Raw genomic sequence first — 14,654 nt, 5'->3', positions numbered from 1 at the left:
TTTTCTTTCCCTGTAATTTTTGCCTTCTCTAGATTGTCTTACAAATGGAATCAAGTATCTAATCTTCTGTGGCCTGGCTTCTTTCACTTGTCATATTGCATTGGAGATTCACAGATGCTGTTACATGTATTGGTGGTTTATTCCTTTTTACTGCTGAATAGGATTCTGCTGTATTTGTCTTCTCCTTTTTAAGATCCAGCCTAAGAATCAGTTTCTCCCAGAAGTCTTCTCTGATCCAAGGGTTATACATTGTTTCTACGTTCCCACGGGATTCTTTCATCACAGCACACAGGGAGAAAACGTGTTTCAGTCATTCCCATATTCCTAACACAACACCTAATAGATGCTCAGATGCAAGGATGAATGTGTCTCTCTTGAAGTGAAGTGACCTTAAAATAGGACATTTTTGATACTCTAATAATGATATGGGCTTCCCTGGTGGCTCAGACAGTAGAGAATCTGCTTGCAATGCAGGAGACCTGGGTTCGATCCCTGGGTTGGGAAGATCCCCTGGAGAAGGGAATGGCAACCCACTCCAGTATTCTTGCCTGGAGAATTCCATAGACAGAGGGGCCTGGTGGGCTACAGTCCATGGGGTCACAGAACAATGATATGGTCTCATTCCATTCTCACAACAGCCTGTGAAACTGGCACTACTATACATCCTTTACAAAGCAAGAAGTCAAGTCATACTAACTTGAATCCAAAACCTGGGGCTAAAAATACAGTGTGACAATGACATTCCTCTGTGACTTGAGTGGCTTGAGGACTTGAAATCTGTGTTTTGGTGGCAAATGTTCGTATTCTTTAACCTGTTCTCTATTTTAGCTCTGGTCAAGCCAGCAGCAAAAGAAAGGTAGTGTCCTGTTGGCTAAAACCCAAGCTCTTAGGTCAAACAAAATGGCGGTGGGACGGGCCAGTAGCTCACTGGTCCTTGAGAAGAGGCTAATTCGTTCCAGACGGCTGGGGTTGGCGGGGAAACTGCAGGCAGTCGGCTCGCATGAAGCAGCACTGACGCTGCATCTGACGGGAGCCCGGCCACAGGCGGAGAAAGATGGAGAGCAGATTTTAAAGGACTTGGGTTTAATTGTCACTCAACCAGCTGTCTCTCAGCTGGGAAAATTCATCTGACAAACCGTAAATAACTAACATCAGTCCCCAGAATGCACAGCGGTCAGGGGTCCAGGTCTGGGATCAGGATGCAGAATGGTAATGACATTGGTGATGAAAACTGAGTCCCTTTTTCCCCTAATTCTGCATGCAGTCTGTCACTCCTGTGAAGACGAGGAGGGAATTAAATTCAACTCACATGGGCCAGTCGATCAAATCTGGCAAAGAGCTCGTTGAGCATCCTGACCAGCTCCTGAGCAGACAAGGTCGTGGAGAGGTTGGTAAATCCTTTAACATCTGCAAAAAGAATACTAGACAACAGGGAAGGGATGGGGAGGGGGAAGAGAGTACATTAATACTTGAATCTATCTTGGGAGAAACATCCCCATTCAAGCAAACCAACTGTGGCCTGAGATGTTAGCTCTCCTTGCCAGGGGAGTCTCGAGGTATACCTCAGTGTTTACCAAACATTTCAGCAGACAGTCCACCCAGGGGTTCAGGAAGGACAAGACGGCAAGAGAAAGCCCTTCTTCCTGTGCAGGACTGTGGAGCGCTGGTAACGTGAACAACCCAAAAGGCGAAGTTTTCAGTAGTGAAGTGAAAGTCACTCACTCGTGTCTGACTCTTTGTAACCCCCTGGAATTCTCCAGGCCAGAATACTGGAGAGTGTAGCCGTTCCTTTCTCCAGGGGATCTTCCCAACCCAGGGATCGAACCCTGGTCTCCTGCATTGCAGGTGGATTCTTTATCAACTGAGCTATGAGAGAAGCCCCAGAATAGATCAATTTATTGTGGAAAACAAACTGAAGCCTTATGAATTATCCTTGCAAATGCAGATGTCATGAACACTGAGCGTAATGGACACAGGGACAAAAGAATGCAAAACCACTTTATCTCCAGTCCGATGACATATGCTCTATCCCAAATTGCAGGCACATAGAGTTACGATGTTTTTTAAAATTGAGGAAATAAATAGCAAGCCTGGGAGACCTTTGGCAGAATAATAATGACTTCTATGAAATGCATATTTACTAAGAATTTCAGTTAGCTGAGGTTTTATCCTATGCATATTGCTTGGTGGAAGGGGAGGGGTGGTCCTTGAAAGCCTTATCAAAGCAAGGCACTGTATGAGTGCTGTCTTAGTCAAGCCACCCAGTTAGCCCGTGGGGAAGGAGCTGTTCATCCATCCCAATGTGAAGATCAGGAACTTTTGCCCAACATTCACTGGTAGCCCATGGCAGAGTTGGGATTGTCCTTGAGGCTGAACTGCATGGTGAGGCACTACTCCGCCCACCTAACACACCATCTCAGGGATCAATTCAGCCTCAGGGGTACCTCTGAGAGGAAGGATGAACATCAGAGAGGGCACCGTATTTTATTGATTCTCGTGTTTTCACCAAATCTGAAACTGACTGCATCTTTGCAATGTGCCACATTTTTGGTCAGTTTTCTTAGTGTTGCATAAAACAATGGTGACTTTTACCACCAGTGTGACTTAGTTTTAATGAGATAGCTGAATCGGTCAGAAGGCCCCGTGGAATGTGCATGGACTTACATTGGTCATCCCTGGTATTCAGTGGTTCTTAAAGTTGTCTCCATTACAAACGCCTTTAAGAATCTGATAGAAGTTATGGATTTTAGCTCCTAAAAAATGTGCAAGTATTCCAAATTTTGCACTTGATTTCAAGGGATTTTTACTTTCCCGGAAGCCCACTCAGGGACTCATTAGGAATCCTTAGATCTCAATGTTTAAAAATATTTATTTCCTTTTATTTATTTATACTGGATCTTAGTCGTGGCAGATGGCATCTTTGATCTTTGTTGCAGTATGCAGGGTCTTTAGCTGTGGCATGTGGGGTCTCGTTCCCTGACCAGGGATCAAACCCAGGCTCTCCTTGGGAGCTCAGAGTCTTAACCACTGAACCACCAAGGAAGTCCCCTTTAGATATCAATTGAAAAGCTATTGCTTTAATTAATCAGTTAATGCCTTAATCATTTAAGCAAATATTTATGTGACCCGCTACACACTGTGCTAGAAAATTGTATTAAATGATAAAGAATGCCCAGTACCTGTCCTCAAGACCCTCAGAGGATGGGGAATGGAGTTGGGCAGTCAAAGAGAAAGACAAAAACAACACAGGCAATGACTGCTGTAATGGAAAAACTCGTGGAGGGGCTTGACCAGCCACTGGAGGATCAGGAGTTTCCTAGTGAAGCAAAGTCCAGGGGGAGTCTTGAATGACCGAGGGCAGGGGTCCCCAGCCTCTGGGATCTGAGGCCTGGTGATGTGCGGTGGAGCTGATGTAATAATAATAGAAATAAAGTGCACAATAAAGGGAATGCACTTGAATCATTCAAAACCATCCCCTGTCCATGCCCTGGTCTGTGGAAAAACTGTCTTCCACGAAACTGGTCCTTGGTGCCAAGAAGGTTGGGGACTGCTGCTCTAGAGGACTTGATGGTAAAGGGAATAAGAGAATGGGTGCTCTTAGCAAGAGATCAGCACATACTAGGGTCTGGTTGGAGAACGAGCAAACGTACCATGGTTCTGCAAGAATTCAAAGACAGCTTGTCAAAGGGTAGTACCTAGCAAGGAAGGTGGGAAGAGGAGAGGGAGAAGGGAGAGAAAGAGGGAGAGAAGGAGGGAGGAAGGGAGGGAGAGAGAGGAGCTCAGAGGAGAGAGCAGAGGAATAATAAAGAAGGGCTGGATGAGCCAGGTTGATGAATACACTTTTTCCTGACCACGACGGAAAGCGAGTGAAGGGTTTTAAGCACAGGAATGATACCTTTCGGTTCTTCCTGTGTGAGGCTTCCTCTGCAAGCGTCACCACACTGCTACGGTCCTCTACAGGTTTCTGGTGGTATAGCATCTGGTCATGTGCATAGGATTTGTGTCTAGACAGACTGGGTTCCAATCCCAGGTCAATCACTTATGAATACTATGAACTTCTCCAAGCCTTTGTCTACTGGAGATCATTTCAGTACCTACTTCATTGGTAGGTAGCGAGTGTTTAGCACAGTGCCTGGCATAGTAAGTGCCCCATAAATGTGTCAGCTCTTGGCATCATTATTGTACAAAAGTACACTATAATTGAATGGTTGAATGGAAGAGAGAGAGAGACAAGCAATGAGATAGAAGAAAATCTGACTATTAACTGGATTATTTATCACCTGAAGTTAAAAGAATTCCTAACTGTGGGCAAAAGCCTGAAACAACATTAGCAGCAATCTTCAGAATAGACTGTGGACTTGATTCAGTTCTAGGAGTTCTACAAGTATGAACGCATTCATTCCTCATAAAACCCTATGAGGGAGGATCTAGGATGATCTTCTCCGTTTTACAGATAAGGAAGCTGAAGCCTGAGTAACTTGGCAACACACATGAAGAGCTGGGGTTTGAACCAGACAGCCTGGCTCTGGAAACTTTACTCTTTTTTAAAAAGCTTTTGGCCATGCCACGTATCATGTGGGTCCCCAATCACGGATCGAATCCACATCCCCTGCATTAGAAGCACAGACTCTTAACCACTGGACAGCCAGGGAGTCTACGCTCTTTACCTCTATAGTCTGCTGCTGCTGCTGCTGCTAAGTCGCTTCAGTCGTGTCTGACACTGGGCGACCCCAGAGACAGCAGCTCACCAGGCTCCCCCGTCCCTGGGATTCTCCAGGCAAGAACACTGGAGTGGGTTGCCATTTCCTTCTCCAATGCATGAAAGTGAAAAGTGAAAGTGAAGTCGCTCAGTCGTGTCTGACTCTTCGCGACCCCATGGACCATAGCCCACCAGGCTCCTCCATCCATGGGATTTTCCAAGCAAGAGTACTGGAGTGGGGTGCCACTGCCTTCTCCATATAGTATGCTACCTTTGAAATAAACCATCATCCTCACACACACGGGAAGTGGAAGGGTCCAGAGACCGTCTAGTAGAACTGCTCACTTTATGGATCTACTTGCCCCAAACTACCAATATCTGTCTATGGAAGGGATGGTTCATTCATTCATTTAATAGCTAATTAATTAAATGCCTACTATGTGTCAGATCCTGGAGATACAATGGAGAGAAGAAAGTATAATCACAGCCCTTATGGAACAAGGAGCCTACTGAAAGAAATAGAATCCTTAAGAACAAAGGGCATAAAGGTTTCAGACATGCTCAGGGTTTGAGCAGCATCATTTTTGTGTGTGGTCTTCTGAACACATGTTGCTTTATGCACCTGTGTCTGTACAGGGTGCGCCTGCTCCCTGGCACAGCTTTCTTTCCTTTTACTACCTACTCAAATCCTACTTGTCTGCATCCTAGTGTTCACTGTAGCACTGTCTACAACAGCCGAGACCTGGAAACAACCTAACTGTCCATCAACAGAGGAGTGGATAAAGAGAATGCAGCACGTATAACAACAGGGTACCACTCAGCCATAAAAGGGATGAAACTGTGCCATTGCAGAGACATGGATGGACCTAGAGACTGTCGTACAGAGTAAAGTAAGGCAGAAAGAGAAAAACGAATATCCTGTATTAATGCCTGTATACAAGATCTAGAAAAAGGTACCGATGAACCTATCTGCAAAGCAGAAATAGAGACATAGTCATACAGAACAAACGTATGGACACCAAGGGCGGAAATGGGAGTGGGATGAAATGGGAGATTGGAATTGACATATATAAACTATTGATGAAGTGAAAGTGAAAGTCGCTCAATTGTGTCTGACTCTTTGCGACCCCATGGACTATACAGTCCATGGAATTCTCCAGGCCAGAATACTGGAGTGGGTAGTCTTTCTCTTTTCCAAGGGATCTTCCCAACCCAGGGATCGAACCTAGGCCTCCTGCAACTACTGAGACCCGAGGGCCCTAGAGCCAGAGCTCGGCAACAAGAGAAGCCACCACAACGAGAAGCCCAGGCGCCCCGACTAGAGAGTAAGCCCTGCTCGCTGCAACTAGAGAACAGCCTGAGCAGCAGTGAAGACCCAGGGCAGCCATAAGTCAATAAACAAAACCCTTTTTAAAATGGTCCACCTTAAAAAACAATCTTTGGAAAAAATAAAACAAAATCCTAGTTGTCCTTTAAGACCCCATTCATATGCTAAGACTCACCTTTGATGGAGATTTCCCCAAGCATAGCTGGTCACCACGCTCTCTCGCTCTTTGCCTAGCCTGTGGGCTCCTCTGTCAGGGCACTAATCCCCTAATCATATGTACTAGGTGTGCTCCATCCATAGGTAAAGAACAGGAAGAGCGTCACCTCTGTATCCCAAACCTTAGCGCGTGGTGGGCCTCATGAAATACTCCCTGAATTGAAACAACAGAAATCTTCAGAATTAAATCTTCCTTCCTCTGAGTGGTCATGACCACCCCTGGGATTCCTTGGAACCTGCTCAGAAATGCAGAATCTCAGGCCCCATCCCAGACCCTCTGGGTCAGAATCGAACAAGAAGTTAACAAGAGCCCCAGGTGATTTTTGCACATGCTTAGTTATGCAATAAATTTGTCGAATAAAAGATAAGAAGAAACCAATGCCCTGGTTCTCACTTTATTGTTCATTCTGCTAACGCCAGGTGCTGGACTCAAGATCAGATCTATTGACTCTAAATATCAGCTTGTAACCTTCCAAGGTGAATATACAGAAGAGGCCATATTAATTGTCAGATCTAATTTGCTTCCATAAGTTGTTCATTTGGCTGAAAAAAATTAGTCACTCTGCAAATACTGTCCTCAAGGATGCTTAGCTGAATTCACTAGACTCATTAGGAACATGAGCTGTGTGTAGACTTTTCTTCTAACCTGTGTTTTTGGGAAGGTTATTTAACCTCTTTGAGCTTCCATTTTCTTGATAATAAAGCAGAGATCATGCAAGCTACTCTTCAAGGTTATTCCACTTATAAATATCACTTATATCACTTATAAATAACAGTGTAGTCCTCAATAAGTGGAGGGTATGTAACTCCTTGTGAAAATTTTTGGGAATTGGAGAGATGGCCACTCAAATAGACCTTCAAAGCCAAGTTTTCTAGCTCCACTCAATTGCATTTTGTTTATGCTGAAACCAAGCAGGTCCCTGTGGAGCTCCTGGGCACAAAAGCCTTTCTGTGTCCCCCATTTCTTGATTACAAAAAATAGGGTCCATTCAGCCTCTGTGACTTTCCCTGAGTTCCAAAGGGCAGGCTCAAACAATTACTAACTAGGGAAGAGATGGGATGCAAAGACCAGGGAGGAGCAGTTAAGAAACAATAGTGTAAGGTATTGGGGCAGGGTCCTGGTTCCCCCTCAGGGGATACACGCAACAATATCTTTGAGCTGTTTGAAGCCCCCACCATGTAGAAGTTAACAGTATGCTGACCACAAGCATGGAGACCCCAGATTGGTTAAAACCAGAAGGTTGATGATGCTCACGCCCACTTACTTCCCCACCAGTGGATCGGAAGAGTATCCATCAGCTGATCACACCCTCTTTGAGCTGTAAGACTCCTCACTGCCCCCTCCAGGTCAGCACACATTGTTTTGAGGGCAGCAGCCCACTGTGGCCCCCTTGGCTTAACAAAGCAATAAAGCAATTCTTTTCTACTTCACCCAAAATTCTGTCTCCAAGAATTAATTCAGTGTCTGAGTACAGAGGCTGGATTCAGCTTCAAAGTGATGATTGCCCACTTTGACAAGCCTGGCTGGGAAGAAGCAGCCAATCAAGAAATTGAGTGGACTGAGTTATGTGAGCATAGGTGCAAATGTTCATGCTATGGGGTTGGGGGCAAGAGGAAGGGAGCTAGGGAGCTCGGGCAGAAAAGCTAACTGTCCACCAAATCCACACCTCCTAGTCACTAGCAAAGGCCACTAGCAGGGGCTCTGGCCCTCTCGTATCAGGGTGGGGCCATGTAATCAGGTTCCATCAATGGAATCTGAGCAGACTGATACGTGCCATTTCTGGGCCAAGTGTTATAAAAGCAGGTATGCCTTTTCTCTTCAAGAACAGAGTGGTGAGAACGTTGACACCCATATGAAATGTAGGGGCCTTTATCCCTGAATCACCCACTAACCAGGTTATATAAGCCAGGAGGAAACTGTGTGGACAAATTATATTGAATTTATATCACTGAAACTGAGAGGTTATTTGATAGAGCATTACCCTAACTAGCACATGAAGAGTCTTAAATATATGGGGAGTAAGGAAAGAGAAATAGAACTGGACAGATGGGACTGGAAGCCCAAGTGGTTTGCCATAAAAAGCTGAGTAGCCAGGTGGAGCTCCAGAACAGAGCTGATGAAGTCTCAGATGTTTATAGCTGAAATCGACTTGACAGTCCAAATGTTTTGTCCATTTCAAGCAGCTAGGCTTTTGAATTAGGGAAATGGAGATCCAGAAAGATGAAATGATGCAGGAGATGAGTGCCTCGTAGAAAGTGCTCTGGGATGTGTGCAAACCCGGAGCTGCTGGCCGCAGTCACCCTGGGATACTCATGTCCCCAAGCACAGCTCCTCTACCACTCCTTATCAGGACAGGATGCAATGAGCTGTATGAAATATAACTGAGCTGGACATTTAGAGCAGACTATTTTTAGGGAAAGGTCACAACATAAAAACTACATAAAAGCAACCGAGAAGAAAGAATGATCCAGGTGGGTTGCCTGGAAGACAGTGACAGGATGAGAACTACATTTCAAAAATGCCACCTTCCTGCACTGGGTGTGCTCTGGGGACCGAGGTAAGGCTGTCCTCCTCTGCTTTTTTCTTTTTTAATCTCCGGTCCTATTTTAGTTTTCAGTAGCCTTGTTGTGGGCAGGAGAGGCTTCACTGCCCTGCGTTGAGAGCATCTTCCCAGGACCTGCAGGCCATGGGCATCTAGCCATCAATGCCTCTATGAACAGCAGGGAGGGGCGACTCCAGCTGCCAGGATCTTTGCACATTCTTCTCCCATTAGAAGCGGCTCCTTCACTGAGAGCTCAGGCTGCTGGAGAATGTAGGGCAGCAAACTCAATCTTAATTTAGTGTGGCTCCAAGTTCTGGAAAGGAGTCTGGAGCACAAAAGCTTGGTTCGATGGCTGAAAATAAATGGGTGAGGTGCAGAGAGCAGAAGTAACTTAAGTTGTCCTCCACTAAGGGAAGTCCTGGAAATTGATTAATGGGGAAGGAACCCCAAACGTGTTACTTATTGAACTTAAAGCTCCCAAGTATGTTGATATGGGCATGTAGGCTTCTTTATATTTTTATTTGTAAATATTTACTTCTATATATTTTTAGGGTAATTTTTTCTCTCCTCTTTCTCCATGGTGACATTACTTTTGTAATTTGTCATACACCTATTTTAAAATATGCCATGTTTCATTACAGTTATACTTCATTAAATTACATATCATTATACTTATATATGGACTTCCCAGGTGGCACTAGTGGTAAAGAACTTGCCTGCCAATGCAGGAGATACAAGAGACATGGGTTTGATCCCTGGGTTGGGATGATCCGCTGAAGGAGGGCATGGCAACCCACTTCAGTATTTTTGCCTGAAGAATCCCATGGACAGAGAAGCCTGGCAAGTTACAGTCCATGGGGTCACAGAGAGTGGGACACAACTGAAGTGACTGAGCATGTATGCATGCATGCTTATACATAAATCATTATGCTCTGTCAATACATACTTCCTGTCATATATATCAAATATTTATTATATGTTTTGTATTTTTCGTATTTATATCTCATCGTTCTGCCTTCACTTGCGCTGATTCCTCTGTCCAGGATTCCTTTCCTTGGTTTTTTCATTTGGCTGACTCAACTTCAAAGAAGCAAATAAGAATCATCTCATCTAGGAATGTTTCTCTACCCACCTCCATCCCCATTCCAGGCCTTCTTCTTTTTACGGTCTCTTATCATCCTTTGCTTATTTTAATAATAGAACCTCACACTGGATTATAGTTATTGGTACTGCCCTGAGCCTGTTCTGCAACTGGTATTGATGGGTTCCCATTGACTGTGGGACCAGTTCCTTGATCTGGATTGTATCTTTTGTTAGAGTTACTGTTTGACAAGGGGCTCTTTGCAAAGTCATGCATCTAAACCAGTGTATCTCAATTCTTGGTTAAGTATCTGAATGACCCATACTTTAAAAACACCCTCTAAAGGGTGGTGTTAGAATCAAGCTTTCTGTCAGACTTACTTTCACACGAGTACCCTGGCACACCAGAAAAACACCCAGAGATGCTGGTAAGAAGGAAAAGTTGTTCTTCCGTTCTACCGAAGTTAGGAGGAAAGGAACTAAGAAGGTACACTGGTGATTTTTAGAGCTGGTCAACCTATAGATTTCCCCCAGTGCTTGGGAAATTCCCACCCTATGATATTTGCTGGGAGGGAGACACAATTTTACTGGACAAGCTGAAAAGTTAGATTGTCTGCTTCCTGGTTACTTTTGGGGAATGACTGGGGCTCAGCCAATTGGACACACACATGTGCCTCAGGCTTGCTTAACTTGAGATGCAAAGAGGTGGGATCAGGGTGAGGGGTGGCTCAGAGGCAGCCAGATCCAGACTCTGGGGCTGCAGGAGGAACGCTGTGTGCAGGGGTGGAGTCTGGGACAGGGCTGGTAGCGCAGGAAATGGATTCTTCAGGAACAGCGGGAGCAGCCCTTGTCCTTACTGGCCCAGTGCCCTGCTGGGATGTTGGCTGGTGCTTTCAACTTCATTCTGGCCCATTTCCTGAGCCTGCCTCTCCATCCTTCCCCAGTTGACTCTGGGGGCCACCACGTGGCCTTTCACTACATTTCTTTTACAACAGCCAGGGTTGGAGTCTTTATTTATTTTTTTTAAAAGCATCAGTTTTCACTTATTTCAATTCAGAGAATAAAAATTGACTTGATTTATCTTTTATTCATTTGCTATTTAAAAAGGTATGACTATGACCTGGAACCAATTACTAATAAGTATTTAAGAATTTTAAATTATAAAATATTACTAAGATATTAAATATCCTATACAAAATTTCCATAAATATGTCTGTAAGTAAACTTTATATGAACCAAGGAAAAGAGAAACTATTTTTTGCTTATTTTGAGTTATAAAAAAATAAGACCTTAAAACCAACATATGCTGCTCCACATTTACAAGTGATGCTGTTTTACAAATTTTTCAGCTCATGGACTTTAATAGGGTTGGATTCTTTTTCGCTTGCAACCATGAAAATGTCTGAAACAATCTACAATATGCTTAATGCTCTATGATACGCTTACACCCATCCTTCGCTTTGTATGTATCTTCACTGACATAATCTGTATAAACCACTATAAGGTGGCTGTTAAAATGCCCAGTTTACAGAGAAAGATCCTGAGATGCAGGAATGTAAATTGCCCACAGTCATACACAAGGAAGAGGGAGAACTGGCATTCTAAACTGGTCTGCCTCATCAAAGGGCTGCCCTGGTGGCTCAGACAGTAAAAAATCCACCTGTGATGCAATAGGTACCACTTCCATCTCTGGCTTGGGAAGATCCCCGGGAGAAGGGAATGGCTACCATTCCTTTGGGAGGACACTCCAGTATTCTTGCCTGGAGAATTCCATGGACAGAGAAGACTGGTGGGCTATAGTACGGGGTTCATGTCCATGAGGTTGCAAAGACTCGGACACGACTGAGCGACTAACACTTTCATTTTTTCACTGCCTCATTAAGGAGCCGCCAATCCCGCCCCTCTGATTTTCATTACATACCATATCGTCTGGCACAGAGGAGGCACTGATGGATGGATGCATGGGTGAAGCAATAATAGATGGTTGGGTGGATGGATGGATGAGTGGGTGGCCAAAAATATATTTGCAAAACAAAAATAAGCTGTAATCCTTTTTTGTATTGTTTTAAAGACACTTATGGGACTTCCCTGGTGGCATAGATAGTAAAGAATCCACCTGCAATGTGGGAGACCTAAGTTCAGTCCCTCGGTGGGGAAGATCCCCTGGAGAAGAGAATGGCTACCCACTCCAGTATTCTTGCCTGGAGAATCCCATGAACAGAGGAGCCTGGTGGGCTACAGTCCATGGGGTTGCAAAGAGTTGGACACAACTTACTGACTAAACAACCAAATCTCTGTAGGTCGCTCAGCAAGAGCTTTGTGCATTAGGGAAGCCCCCTGACCTGATGAAGCCTCAGCGTACTGATCTGAATGGGGAATCAAAAGACCCATTTTTTGTTGTTATAAAACAGCCTATGGGAACATGCTCAGAGCCTTGTGTTGTATGTGAGGTTCTAATACTTTAGTGTATCTCATAAATTCGCCAGTTAGAAACAGTGGTGATGAGCATGGATGAGGAGGAACCAGGACTACAACTCAGCTCAGAAGGGAGCCCTGAATGGGACATTCACAGCCTGTCACGACTTGACCCTTGTCTGCCAAGGTAGATGGGCTTGTTCCAGACAAGTCTGGGCATAGATAGGAATCTACACGATGGAAGTGACTTGGCATGCATTAGAAATATAAAGAAGGGATGTATGCAATTGCTCCTGAAGCCTCCAGATCATATTCTGGAATCATTTTTTCCCATAAAAGTATAAAAAGCTCTTGTCTTTCCTACTCAAAATGTAAAGGCAAGCAAGCCTGCTGCAGGGGAGCCAGGCAAGAGGTTGATTAGCAAATATAACTGCATTTCTCTGACATTATTCTGGAGGCTCAATTTGGAAGTGTAAAACTCTCTGATGAATAATCACTAGTTAATGAGTTAATCAATCACATGAAGCAAGACGCTGACATTTAGGCAGACAGAAATCACGGCGGTGAGGTGAGAGCAGCCAGGGCAGAGACCGAGGTGGGAGTCTTGTTGCTCACCTGACATTCTCATAACGATGGATGTAGATCCGGTGGAACTGATGCTGCAGGTGCTCGTCTTCCACGTTGGTCATATCATTGATCATCTCCAGGACAACAAAACGAGGAAGCACAGACAGCACAAGTCGCTCCTGTGACAAACCAACACAAGGGTGAGAACTAAAGTATTGCTGCCGTATCAGTCAACAAAGGACATTAGAGCCATCAAGACATGAGATTACAGCTGCCCGGACAGTGAGCCCTGAGGGAACTCAGGATGGAGACAAAGGAGCTGCCCACTGCCAAGCCCATCTAGCAGTCAAGTGGCTGTAGCAACCCTGGACCATGCACCCTGAGGAAATTCCCATGAGGAAACACAGGATACTTGCCCCAGAGAGCAGAACTGCATATCAAAAGCATGATTTCAATGAGCCCAGATGCTTGTATCTTCCCTTACATAGAAAAGCACCAAATTCCTTAAGGAGAGATGTTTGATTTTCTTTTGTTAACAGTAATCCTTTGATGTTCCAACTACCTGGCCTCTTGTTGCAAAAACTTATATATCCTGGCTCCCCCATCCGCCCTTGCCTCTTAGAAACAGTTTTCTGAGCATGTCTGAGATGCTGTGTTCCAGGCTTGAAATCCTCAGAAAGTCTGCTGAATAAAACACAACTGTTAGGGGAGTGGGTACATTTCCTCGATTCTGACTCGTCACAACAAAAATTTGAAGCGATGGACGTTAAAGCCCTCCGCGTGTCATAGCTCTCGGACAGTGTTACAGCTCCATGTTATAGCTCCATTTTATTTAGAAAATAAAAGGAAAATACATCCTCAAGGCATGAGGGCATGCCTGGAGCCAGGGTGAGGAATCCCGCCCGTGGCAAAGGTCATGAGGAAGGAGGCCTGACATACGCAAAGGTGGGATCAGGCCTCAGGGGTCCCCCTGGACATTCTCAAGCATCTACCCCCAAAACCAGAGTCTGCCTACCTTACTGCATTATGCTTTCACCTACACATCTGACATTACGGGGGGCTGTCCCCCACCACCTCTCTCTGAGAAGGAGCTAACTTAGAGCTCCAGTTAATAAATCTCCTGGGCGTAACAAGAGTGTTTCAGTCCAAAAACTCCTCTGATGGCTCTCTAGCCTGCCTGAGAAGTTTATCTGGCCACATGTGATTGTTCACAGCCTCCCAACCGTGAGAGGCATGAGATGCCATAAACTTTCTAAATACAGATTCTCGTGAGAAGTTAGAAAATTATTAGTATAGTATTAGTGAGTTAGTTAGAAATTATACCAGTGGAGGGTTTCATTGTTGAGCCAATATTTGCTGCTAAGACTCCATATCCCTTGCCCCTTATACACACTAATTGATATAACTAGCATATAGGAGAAATAAGGATGAACCTTGATATTAATCACATTAGACCTTAGACTAAGTAAATTCTTTTCTTGATTATAGCCCACTGCACCTTTGCTCTGTAGGAATGCAATTTTATCTGGTGCCTTTGGAGGGTGGTGCCTGACTTAAGAAAAATCACCTTTGGAGAAAATAAGTTTTCTGGTTGGCTAATCATCATCAGAAAGGGTCATAAAATGTTAGCAGGCCTCTTGGCCAGAAGATGATGTAAATCACCTGAGAACTTTGTATATCAGAAGGAATGCAGAAAGAAAGCGTGGTTTCAATAAGGGTCAGGACTGCTGACCCTGCGTGACTTTGTATTTTCCATTTATCTCTATGTATGACTTAAAGTATAAAAGCGGCCCTGGAAAATAAAGAA

The 14,654-nt window shown here is 44.5% G+C and overlaps 1 protein-coding gene across 4 annotated transcripts in view; it reads right to left on the bottom strand.

Annotated features, from left to right (window-relative positions):
* ADCY8 (adenylate cyclase 8) overlaps positions 1–14,654 on the bottom strand; it is a 233,412-nt gene that overhangs the window by 145,161 nt on the left and 73,597 nt on the right. For all 4 annotated transcript variants that reach the window (XM_069600951.1, XM_069600950.1, XM_069600952.1 and 1 more), the window contains exons 3-4: positions 12,896–13,026; positions 1,310–1,421 (exon numbers count right to left, since the gene is read on the bottom strand). In XM_069600951.1, coding sequence (XP_069457052.1) covers positions 1,310–1,421; positions 12,896–13,026 — 243 coding nt within the window. The remainder of the gene's footprint in view (positions 1–1,309; positions 1,422–12,895; positions 13,027–14,654) is intronic.

Source organism: Ovis canadensis, chromosome 9, assembly GCF_042477335.2.
Source record: "Ovis canadensis isolate MfBH-ARS-UI-01 breed Bighorn chromosome 9, ARS-UI_OviCan_v2, whole genome shotgun sequence".
NCBI classification, from domain to species: Eukaryota; Metazoa; Chordata; class Mammalia; order Artiodactyla; family Bovidae; genus Ovis; species Ovis canadensis.
This window is presented reverse-complemented; position numbering and strand designations above follow the sequence as displayed.